The sequence below is a fragment of the Pristiophorus japonicus genome, chromosome 12 (assembly GCF_044704955.1).
Source record: "Pristiophorus japonicus isolate sPriJap1 chromosome 12, sPriJap1.hap1, whole genome shotgun sequence".
Taxonomy (NCBI): Eukaryota; Metazoa; Chordata; class Chondrichthyes; family Pristiophoridae; genus Pristiophorus; species Pristiophorus japonicus.
The window spans coordinates 54,094,269-54,106,287 of NC_091988.1; the positions used below are offsets into that span (position 1 = coordinate 54,094,269).

Consider the following 12,019-nt stretch of genomic DNA (forward strand, 5'->3'; position numbering starts at 1 on the left):
ATTTCGAAGAAGAATAGGGGAGTTATCCCCGGTGTCCTGGTCAATATTCATCCCTCAATCAACAGAACAAAACCAGATTATCTGGTTATTATCACATTGCCGTGTGGGGGAACTGGCTTGTGCGCAAATTGGCTGCCACATTTCAACAGTGACTACACTCCAAAAGTACTTCATTGGCTGTAAAGTGCTTTGAGATGCCTGGTAGTTGTGAAAGGCGCTGTATAATTCCAAGTCTTTCTTCTTTCTTTCTTTCTCATTTTCCCTACTCTACCCCAAGGCGGAGAGAGTAGGCAGGCAAACTGCTTTGAAGGCTTAAGACATGCAGAAGAGTTGTACAGAGTGTCCAGCTCTCTGAATTCTCTCTCTCTGGGGTAGTGTGTGGATTCCATTTGCTATGTGTGTAATGGGTACTAAATCACATGCTACCTTACTGGGCTATGCTATGTTTGTACCCTCAATGCATGCCTGACCGATTGCTTACAAACAGTCATCCTCTCCAATTTTCACACTGTCCCAAAACATGAAATGCGCATTTGATAAAAAGCAATTATGAAATTAAATCTGAAGTTATTTTCCTGTGTTTCAGGACGGAAACAGTGGTGGAGAAGCTGCTGACAAATTGGATGTCAATCTGTCTATACACGTTCCTCAGGGTATGTATCCAGTTGAGATTAGTGTCTAAATTAATGTGCAGTGTACCGTTTATCCAGCATCTGGATCGGAATATCAAGTGAATATCCTCTTGTTTATTTTTCTCAATACTACAGTGTAGTAGGCCTGGAAAATATGTTGTTCCAATAAACTATAGACATGACATTTATCTTGGCTCTTTAAATGGAGAACTGTGCATACAAACCCGTGCCCTACTTTCCGATGGTATATTATCTGCACTGCACAAGTTCCAAAAGATTGGTTGAAGTTACAAACAGACGCAGTTCTAGTCTTGTGACGTTAAAACAACTTGCAATGCAAAAATTGCTCAGTGGCTAGATGAAGTGCTCGGGCTGCAAGATTCCAGACTATAGCATCAAGCACTGAAATGCCAGCCAAATGGATATGGGAAGTGTGGATGACCAGGAATAAATTGCCAAAATACTGTAGTGAGCGACCTTCTTGAAGTTGATTTTACTTGGGAAGCTGTTAGCCAAAAATAGGAAGTATTGTGTCCAATTCTGGGCACCACACTTTAGGAAGGATGTGAAGGCCTTAGAGAGGGTGCAGAAAAGATTGATGGGAATGATTCCAGATATGAGGGACTTCAGTTATGTGGATAGACTGGAGAAGCTGGGGTTGTTCGCCTTAGAGCAGAGAAGATTGAGAGAAGATTTGTTAGAGTTCAAAATCATGAGGGGTCTGGACAGAGTAGATAGAGAGAAACTGTTCCCTTTGACAGAAGGGTCGAGAACCAGAGGACACAGATTTAAGGCAATTGGCAAAAGAACCAAAGGCGACGTAAGAAAAAACTTTTTTACACAGCGTGTGGTTAGGATCTGGAAAGCACTGCCTGAGGGGGTGATGGAGGGAGACTCAATCATGGCTTTCAAAAGGGAGTTGGATAAGTACCTGAAAGAAAAATATTTTCAGGGCTATGGGGAAAAGGCAGGGGAGTGGGACTAGCTGAGGTGTTCTTACAGAGAGAAGCACGGGCTCGAAAGGCCGCCTTCCTTGCTGTAACCATTCTATGATTATGGAGAGGAAGAGACTGGTTCTGGCTGATTAGTCTAGGCACTACAGGACCCACAGACAAATCGCCAATAACAATTGTACAACTGGAAACAGAATGAGAGTTAAAGCCTGGGAACTTACATCGGCACCTGTACTTGGATCCAGGAATAGTAGTATGAGTGTTGAGAGTATCTTGACCTTGTGTGCTTTGTCACAGTGGGATATGTAACTATAATAGCTGCAGAAGAGGTGCACCTTCTAGATTATTGCTGGGTTCCCACTGTCTTGGTGTTGGTCCAGTTCCACATCTGTTATTATCTACTTGGCTCTGTGGTAGAACTCTTGCCTCTGAGCTTGAAGATTGTGAGCTCAAGCCCCACACCAGGACTTGAACATATTCAGTGCAGTACTGAGGGAATGCTGCATAGTAGAAGAGTCACCTTTTGGATGCAATGTTAGAGACCCTCCCTGCCGATTCAAGTGGACATAAAAGATCTCATTACAGTTTTTTTGAGGAAGAGCAGAATGTCCTGGCCAACATTCAACTTATTTCTGTTTGTGAGATCTTGCTGTTTTCCGACACAACAGCAACAACTAATAATTTATTAGTTGTGAAGCACTTTGGGGCTTCCTGAGGATGTGAGAGGCACTATATAAATTCAAGTTAATTCTTATCATCTGCTTGTCTTAATAGAATTCAGGGTTTGATGCTGATTAAGCTAATAAGATAAAGATTTTACTGTCTATAATATCTTCTCTGCATCTTTGATATTGGTCAGGTTTTCCAGTTATGTGTTGATTTGACAGGGGTTTGTTTAGAACTAGCAGTTTAACTAAATTCCCATCTCAAAATTCAAGCAAAGATTTGCACACTACCCTAGGAGGAGGAGCAGGTCTGGTCACTGTCTAAAAAATGTACTGAGGTTTCTTGGCGGTCTAGTCAGTTAGGGCAGTGCTTCCAGAAACGACTTTGCTACTGAGGTGAAATAGTCAAATCATGATGGTGTTAGCCTAATTGTGTTCTGAGAGTAGTCAGTAACAGCCCTGAGGCACTTTTTACTGAAAGGCCAATGACCCAAGGCACCATACAAATAAACTATCGTGGACATAAATACCTTGACTACATGATAATTGTTGTTGATCCACGTGTCCCTAGGATTCAGCAGGGGAATCGCTGTACATGCTGTTCCGAGCTATCAAGCACCAAGTGGATAAAGGACCTGTGGATGCTGTGTCAGGAAAGGCCAAGTACACACTCAATGACAACAGACTACTCCGCGAGGACGTTGAGTATCGCACACTGGTAAATCTCCCAAAGCATAATAACGTTTATTTGTCAGCTTAAAGTAAAATGGAACCTTTGGATGTTCCAGTCGCGACACTACATTTGACTCCCCGCCGACATGCTAGAGTTTGACATTTGAGTTCTGGCATCGCCAAGTTTGTCAGCCTCTGCCATGGGAAGGAAGAAAAATATCGGGCAGAAAATTACTGCTCAAGCATGCCCCCTGGTTGATAGGCAACACTGATGGTATCCACAAAGATGCTGAACTGGGCTGTCTCATTTGACCTTTTTCCAGAAGTTTGATGTAAATACAGCACTGATTGTATATTTTTTTTTATTTTATTCATTCACGGGATGTGGGCGTCACTGGTAAGGCATTCATTTATTGCCCATCCCTAATTTCCCTTAACTGAGTGGCTTGCTCGGCCATTTCAGAGGGCAGCTAAGAGTCAACCACATTGCTGTGTGTCTGGAGTCACATATAGGTCAGACCAGGTAAGGATGGCAGATTTCCTTCCCCATAGTGAACCAGTTGGGCTTTTCCGACAATCATGGTCACCATTACTGATACTAGCTTTTTAATTCCAAATTTACTTAAGTAACTGAATTTACATTCCCCAGCTATTGTAGTGGGATTTGAACACATGTCGCCGGATTATTAGTCCAGGCCTCTGAATCACTAGTCCAGTAATATAACCACTATGCTACCGTTCCTCAAGACTCAGGATCCATTGCTGAGTGTTTAAGATTTACTAATCTCATTCTTAGTTACATTAGTTACATTTAATGTACAGCACAGAATCAGTCCATTTGGCCCAGCTGGTCTCTGCTGATATTTATGCTCTACACGAGCCTCCTCCCACCCTTCCTCATCTCACCCTATCGGTATATCCTTCTATTCCGTTCTCCCACATATGCTTATCTAGCTTCCTCTTAAATGCAACTATGTTATTCGCCTCAACTACGCCTTGTGGTAGTGAGCTCCATATTCTCGCCACTCTCTGAGTAAAGAAGTTTCTCCTGAATTCCCAATTAGTGACTATTTTTTATATTTGGACACGACTGCTGCCAACGAACCAGAAGTAGTTGCGCATGTGCGGTTCCAGTGCTTTCTTTGTTTGTTGTCGCCAGACTTCCCAAAATGAGGAATTAAGAAACAAATTTTTTTTAAATCTTGTTCGGCTTTTAATTTATTAATTTTGTGAATTGTAGAATTTATTCAGGTATGAGCCACTTGTTTGAAAAGGGATTGTGATCTGCCTGTGTTTCTGATCAGACATTTCTCCTAACTGTTCCTGTGTTGACAGCCCTGACAATGATAGAGATCTCCGTTCCTACTTGCGTTGTGTTGAATAAGTTTAAGTTACATTTGACATGTGGAGGGGGCACTGGTTCAAAATTAATAATCGTGATTCCTATAAATCAGCAGATTCCTTCAATTGACTTCAGTCTAGCGTGATGGCAACTTTCTAAACAGGTGTATCCCCTCACGTCCCCGTTTTTGAAAAAAAAAAATTCTTCACCTCTTTAAATGAACATTTTTACAATTCTAAAAATGTCACGTCCCCTTTTAACTCCAGAGTTAGGGTGATTGGAGGCTCTCGATTTCGGTAAAAATCGCTTGAACCGGGAGTTGACGTGGTTTCATCACCACAGAGCTCCACGAGCTGTTGTGAATGTTATTTTTTAAATTTGCCAATTATTTTTTAATTTGCGTAGCTTCCAGTCGTTGTCAGGAGTCACTCCGTTTATATTTACGACCCTTTGGTGTCCCTCACAATCTTTTCTATGCCTACCCTATCAAACCCCATTATAATCTTAAAGACCTCTATAGGTTTCCCCTCAGGCTTCTCTCTTTTGGAGAAGAGAGTCCCAGCCTGTTCAATCTTTTGTGATAGTTATAATCTCTCTGTTCTAGCATTGTCCTTTTAAATCTTGTTTGAACCTTCTCCGGTGCCTCCATTTCCTTTTATATTATGGAGACCAAAACTGTGCACAGTACTCCAAGTGTGGTCTAACCAAGATTGTAACAAGGTTCTCTGTCACATTCAATTTTTGTGTCTCATGAAGCAGAACATTGTCTCTATGCGATGGGAGGGAGATTCAATCTAGACCTTCAATTAATGGCCTTCATTGAAAAAGCACAATGACCCATTGTTGTTGTTCTTTATTCTTTGCTAGGTTTGAACACTTATTAAGGTGCCATTAACTGCGGGCATCAGAGAAAGTTGCAATGAGGGGATATTTTAAAACTTCTGGTTAAGAGTTTGAATCGGAAATGTCACATCCTATTTTTTTTTATTGCTCGCTAAATTCTTCTTTGTGATTTCCTTCATCTGTTGCACAGACACTCAATGTCTTGGTGCAAGGAGGAGAAGATGGGCAGCCTTCGCCTGTGAAAGTGTTAGACTGTGACACGATCACCCAAGTCAAAGAGAAAATCATTGACCAGATCTACAAAGGAGTGACCTACTCACTTCGACCACACGTGGAAACACTTGACCTTGGTAAGAAAAGAGGAGTCAGATATTTCATACAATGGCTTAAAAAATTGATAAGGCAATGTACCATCTGAACAAAAAATTGGCATGCACAATGCTCATGAGGGCTGAAAGGTCCCTCTACAAGGGAGCAGCAAACTATGCATGGTCCATGAGAGAACACAGTAAGTATGTTTTCCTCAAAATGCCAATGTGAATGAAAAAAATCCATCTGTTTTCTACTCATACTGACTTTTATGCTCACTTTAGCAACTGGGGAGTGCTGCAATGAGAGCATGGGGTATGTTGAAGAGTGCTGTAGTGAAGATATGATCGTTTCGAATGAGAGTTTCTTGATAAACACTACAGATTGCAGTGAGGGCAATGTGTGTCAGAAGTAGGGTTGTAGTGAGGTGCATAGAAAGTGTCAAAGAGCAGGTTGTAATGGAATACTTTGAGATGTCCTTGGTGAAAGAGTTAGGATGGATCTCTGTAAACCTGGGGAGATGGACCATCGCAGTTATGTCTGGTCTAATGGCAAGGTGCTTTGCTTCTGATGAGCAAGTACTATAAACTAGGTCAAGACTGTGTAAATCTCCACAACATCGACAGCGTTCATATTCACATGTCTGGCAGCCTTGGGATTCGATTCTGATTCCATTAATATATGAGCAAGTGTTTTCATTGGACTTGGGACCAAAAGTGAATTTGTCTCTTGTTGAAATTGTACTTGCAAATAGGAAAATGGCACGGTACCACTCTCTCTGTTGAGATGGAGTAGAAAATTAGATGGAGCTCTTGTACTTGAACTTCCAAATGGAATAATGTTCCTTACAGTTGGGTTTGAGGTTGAAAAGGTGCCACTCTTTCATTGCTCAGGGATTAAGTTTAATAACATGTTGCTCTTTTGCTTGGGGTTGAGTTTGGGAAGGTGCTGCACTTTGCGTTGGACTTGAATCTAGATTGAAATGGCAACGTTCTCCTAGATTGAGGATGATGCCACATTCTCCAATTGGGTGGAGAAGATGTCAGCCTGTCTGCTGGCGATTGGAATTTGGAAGCTGCAGCTGTTTTGGAAATTGGGGAGGCACCATACTTTCTAATTAGGATCGCGTTTGATGTAGCTCTTTCGAGATGGGATTAAACATGCCTATGCATGATTGTAATTGGGATTGAGAAGGTTGTGGTTAGGATTGGTTAAGCAATATTTTCTGCTCCGGAAAGAAACACGACTATTGATACGTCTGGGAATGCTAAAGTCAGGCTTGTTTGTGTATAGTCTGATGAAGCTTTCCTTATTTTAATCATTATACTGGGTTAAATTAGAGTGGAGATCAGGACTGGCTGGACATCTCATCCTTTCGGATGAAGACTTGACCTCTGTTCTCCAGGGAAACTGGAAACGTCTCAACACCTTGCAGCATTATAAGGTAGGCTTTGAATTTCATTGGAAAAATATTGAAATGGTTTGCTCCTCTTTAAATATACTCATTGAACATGGGAGTCGAGACCAAGTACAGTATTCAGGTCAAGCAGGTTTGAGAATAATTGGATCCAGATGGAGGAAGGGGAAGAGGAGAGGGAATAACAGACTAAAGGGTTTGGGGATGGAAGGAACAGGAAACTTGCAGGCTTACCCTTCCTTCTGATGTGGCAGGCCATCCAAAACCCTCACTGCCATGACTTCCCAACAAAGCCCAGGGAGTCTGAGCTAGAAATTGCCCTTCGGCCCGACTGAGGGCGATAAACTTCTGGGGCCGGGTCTTCCTGAAACTGGCCTGGATGTCCCGCCCCCGATGCAGAATTGGACCGTACGCCCCTCACAGGAAGCGGAACACCGTCTCCATCACTCTGTTTCCTCTGGGATGCTCCCAGAGCGGTAGCATGGCGCTGAGTCTCGTGGAATGGAGCAGCGCTATGCGGATGCTCTGCGTAACGCTACTCTGCAGGCCCTATGGTGGCTGCCACTGGGCCACCAGGGATGTAATCAACCGGGCTAGTAACCCAGCACCCAAAAGGGCGTGGCGGGCTGCACGATGGCGGCCCAGTCCACGCGAGGGCCACCATTGTTGGGCCGGCCCAAGAGTCGTGCGACAACTAAAGATGGCAGTCTGGGACGCTAAAGGCCTCTTTAAGGGGCACCCCGGCAGCAGATGTCCGCCAGCTCTGCGACCCGCGGTGCGTTTGAGGGGTCAGCGCGCACAGCGATGACGTAATTGCCGGTTGCGCAGCATGGAGCTGCTGGAACAGCGCCCCAAACCCCCGGGGCAATTTCCCGGGAGGCGGTAGTGCCCCCCCCCCCTCCCCCTGGGCGAAAACGCCATTGCACCCCATTAGCGTGCCCTGGAGGCGTTAACGGGGCTATAAAAAGAGGCAATTTCGCCCCCTCTAACTTTTGTATGTAAATGATCTTTACGTACAATTACTTTAGAAATACGACTGGGTAAAGGTTATATCTCGGGGCAAGCACAGGTCATATACAGGAAGGATATACTTGCATTAGAGGCTGTTCAGAGAAAGGTTCACTAGGTTGATTCCGGAGATGAGGGGGTTGACTTATTATGGTAGGTTGGGTTCATACACATTAGAGTTTAGAAGATTAAGAGGTGATCTTATCGAAACCTATAAGATAATGAGGGGACTTGACAAGGTGGATGCAGAGAGGATATTTCCACTCATAGGGGAAACTAAAACTAGGGGGCTTAGTTTCAGATTAGCGGGCCGCCCATTTAAAACTGAAATGAGGAGAAATTTCTTCTCCGAGTGTTGTAAATCTATGGAATTCCCTGCTCCAGAGAGCTGTGGATCCTGGATCATTGAATTTATTTAAGGCGGAGATAGATAGATTTTTGAGTGATAAGGGAGTAAAAGGTTATGGGGACCGGGCAGGAAAGTGGAGCTGAGTCCATGATCAGATCAGCCATGATCTTATTAAATGGCGGAGCAGGCTCGAGGGGCCAAATGGCATACTCCTACTCCTATTTCTTATGTTCTTATGCCCTGCTGGAGATGTGTCCCAATCAAGGGTGAATAGAAAGTGCAGAAAGCCAATGCCCAGATCTCTAGGTCCATTCAACCCAGATAGCTTCCTCCTTTATTACCCAGATATCTGGATTTAATGTTGCAACTAATCATTTCTCACGTGTCCGTCAGGTACATTTGAAGTGTTACTATTTCATCGAGCTGCAGGCTTGTAACAGAGTTTGAAGTTGTGTTCTAATCTTAATTGTTTTGTCATCATGTTTGAAAACTCGTTTAGGTTACCGATGGGGCCACAGTTGCTCTTGTCCCACGCCTCAGCAAACACATCCACCATGAAAATCATGATTACATCGCAGGAGAGAGTGAGTGAAAGGCTGCCTCTTTGTCATCTGTTATGTCTTACCGCTAAACACGAGTGTTTTGATCTGGGGAGGTGCAAAAAGATCTGACGCTAAGTAATGCTAACCTTTAGAAGCCAACAGTTCCAGTCTGATATCTTCACAGGAAGAGTTGTCGAATGAGATTCGAATTTAAAGAACCTTAGTAACCCAGACCCTTCAATACTGTATAATATCTCCACCAGAGTGACTTGTTCCGATCACAATGTGAACTAATCCTGATTTAATAAGCGGGAAGCCAGTCAGTTATAGGCAGTACCTTGGAATCGAGGAAGACTTGCTTCCACTCTTAAAATGAGCTCTTAGGTGGCTGAACAGTCCAATACGAGAACCACAGTCTCTATCACAGGTGGGACAGATAGTCGTTGAGGGAAGGTGTGGGTGGGACTGGTTTGCCGTACGCTCTTTCCACTATCTGCGCTTGATTTCTGCATGCGCTCGGCGATGACACTCGAGGTGCTCAGCGCCCTCCCATATGCACTTCCTCCACTTAGGGTAGTCTTTGGCCAGGGACTCCTAGGTGTCAGTGGGGATGTTGCACTTTATCAGGGAGGCTTTGAGGGCGTCCTTATAACGTTTCCGCTGCCCACCTTTGGCTCATTTGTTGTGAAGGAGTTCCGAGTAGAGCGCTTGCTTTGGGAGTCTTGTGTCTGGCATGTGAACTATGAAAGCAGCCTGGTAGGCACTGCAGATGGCTGTAAGATTTGAATAATTCTGCTTAAATATATAAAAATTTCACATTCAAAAACTTGCCAATTTGCTACTAACTCTTGAAAGTATCTTGTTTGAAATATATTTAATCTTGCCTTTTTTTCCCATTCTGTGCACGTATATCCTCCTCCTTCTCCTCCACTCCCCCACCCCAGAGACACCAATGTTGGAAGATGCAGATGAAGGAGGGATCAAAGTCTGGCACCTGGTCAAAGCCAACGAAGAACCTGAGCTCCCCAAACACCGAAGGGGCAGCTTGCGGGAGAGGGAGCGGGCGAAGGCCATCCCGGAGATCTACCTAACACGGCTGCTCTCCATGAAGGTAGGAGCCAGAGTTTAAAAACAAACAGGGGAATGTTAGAAACTAATGTTGCCATGTTAGGACCATGTCTGCAATTTAAGCAGCAGACTCATGACTGGGCTGCCTCTGCTGTTTTAGTTTTACCCAGTGCAGTCTGCGTTCCTCGGGCCGGAAATTCACCATCCTCGAAGTCACGGCTACCACGGAGTTTGGGAGGTCGATCGAAAAAGCCAATGGGCCGCCGCGGTCGGTTACTTTTCCCTCCCCGAGCCATATTCCGCTCGGGGAGGATTGAGCGGTGTTCACTTCCACCAGAAACGGCTGTAAAGGTGAGTTTCCAGTGGAGAGGGAAGCAGCGTGCGGGCCGCTGGAAAGTGGCCAGGACAGCAAAATTCACCGAGGAAAAGGTAGAACTTTTCCCGGCAGTGCCCCGAGAGGTTTTTGATATGGTGCTCGAACATGACACCGCTGGGGTCCTTTGGTAGGTAAATAGTTTTATTACTTATTAGTGTTTTTATTTCATTTTCTAGGAAGCATGCACAGTATTTATCTTTTGATATAGTTTTATTAATTATTGTTTTTATTTCATTTTCCAGCATCTGCAGTATTTATCTTTTGATTAATTTTATTAATTGTTTTGTCTCCATTAAACCTGCTGAGTGCTGCTCAGAGGTTTGCACATACCCCTGTACTTTTGTACAACTTTCAGGTCTGACTCTTTAGTGGAGTCCTGTGGGCTGCAGAGACCTGCTTGGCAGGGTTCACCCTGAGGATGGGAGGAGTGTTGGGAGGGCGACACCTGGTCAGAAGCAGGGCAGCACGCAGGAGAAGGTGTCGCCATCAGCACCGTGCAGACAGGCAGTGGGCAAGGGAGGCAGCAGCCATGATTCGTTCATTCTGCACCAGACCAGAGTGCCCGCCATCTTCACCGGCCCAAATCAGGATTGCAGTTGGCTGCTTGGGGACAAGGGATATCCCCTGTCCACTTGGCTGCTCACCTCCTCTGTGGAACCCCAGGACTGTGCCAGAGCATGCATAAGATGACGCTCATTGTGCCACCAGGTGCATCATTGAGCAGTGCATAGGCAGCCTTAAGTAGAGATTCCGGTGCCTGGACCTTGCAGTACTCTCAACGGGTCTCCATAATCGTCGTGGTCTGCTGCATGCTGCACAACTGGGCCATCACGAGGGGACAGCCACTGGAGGTTGAGCCAGCAGTACCACTGGAGGAGGAGGTGCAGGAGGAGGAGGATCCCCGTTGCCACAGAGCAAGGAGGCATCGACCCATCGCCACCCTGCAAGGGTTGGGTGCAGACTGGTCAGCACCCTCCTGGGAGGGTGCATCCTCACATATATGGAGGTGCCTGACACCTCCCTTGCAAACTCCCTCCATGCATTATGTACTGCCTGTCTGCCAGATCTCCCCATGTCAGGAAACCGTATTCTTCTTCTGTCCTCCACACCGTCCATATCGGTGAACCTGTTGGCTCTCCTTGCACCTTTTACACCAGCCATTCTTCCAAACTCCTTCCAACCTCCTTCCCCCCTCAGGCCCTTGCTGTAAACCCTGGCCTTGGCAGCTGGCTCATTAGAAACCCTTACCGCCTGCTGAATTTCTCAGTGGTGATAACGCTCAAATTAAGACAGCCACACCACTGAAAAATCCTCTTTGGAAGGGCTCATTTGCGCTGGAAACCATTTGTTCACTTTTGGAGCTTGAGTATGGGGTGGCCCAGCCACGAAATCATTTCGGCGCTAATGGCCACAAAAAGGTGGGGGGAACACCAGCCCCTCAAATTCCGCCCTCTTGAGCACCCCTGATTATAATCGCTCAACCATCAGCTGCCAGGGTCCAAGCTCTGGAACTACCTCCCGAAACCTCTCCGCCTCTCTACCTCTCCGCCTCTCTACCTCTCCTTTCTCCTTTAAAGATGCTCCTTAAAATCACCTACTTTGACCAATCTGCCGTAATTTCTTCTTTGGTGGCTCGGTGTTAAATTTATTTGGTTTGTCTTATAATACTGCTGTGAAGCGCCTTAGAATGTTTTACTACGCTATATAAATAAAAGTTGTTATAATAAAAGCATCTGAACATGAGAAATAGGAGCAGGAGTAGGCCATTTGGCCCCTCGAGCCTGCTCTGCCAATCAATAAGATCATAGCTGATCTGATCTTGGCCTCAACTCCACTTTCCTGC

General features: G+C 45.1%; 1 protein-coding gene across 4 annotated transcripts in view; it reads left to right on the top strand.

The window, feature by feature from the left end:
• The window catches only part of plxnb1b (plexin b1b), a 285,985-nt gene that overhangs the window by 252,454 nt on the left and 21,512 nt on the right, over nt 1-12,019 (top strand). For all 4 annotated transcript variants that reach the window (XM_070895494.1, XM_070895495.1, XM_070895497.1 and 1 more), the window contains 6 exons: nt 587-653; nt 2,822-2,968; nt 5,298-5,457; nt 6,757-6,860; nt 8,690-8,774; nt 9,677-9,843. In XM_070895494.1, the coding sequence (XP_070751595.1) occupies nt 587-653; nt 2,822-2,968; nt 5,298-5,457; nt 6,757-6,860; nt 8,690-8,774; nt 9,677-9,843 (730 nt within the window). The remainder of the gene's footprint in view (nt 1-586; nt 654-2,821; nt 2,969-5,297; nt 5,458-6,756; nt 6,861-8,689; nt 8,775-9,676; nt 9,844-12,019) is intronic.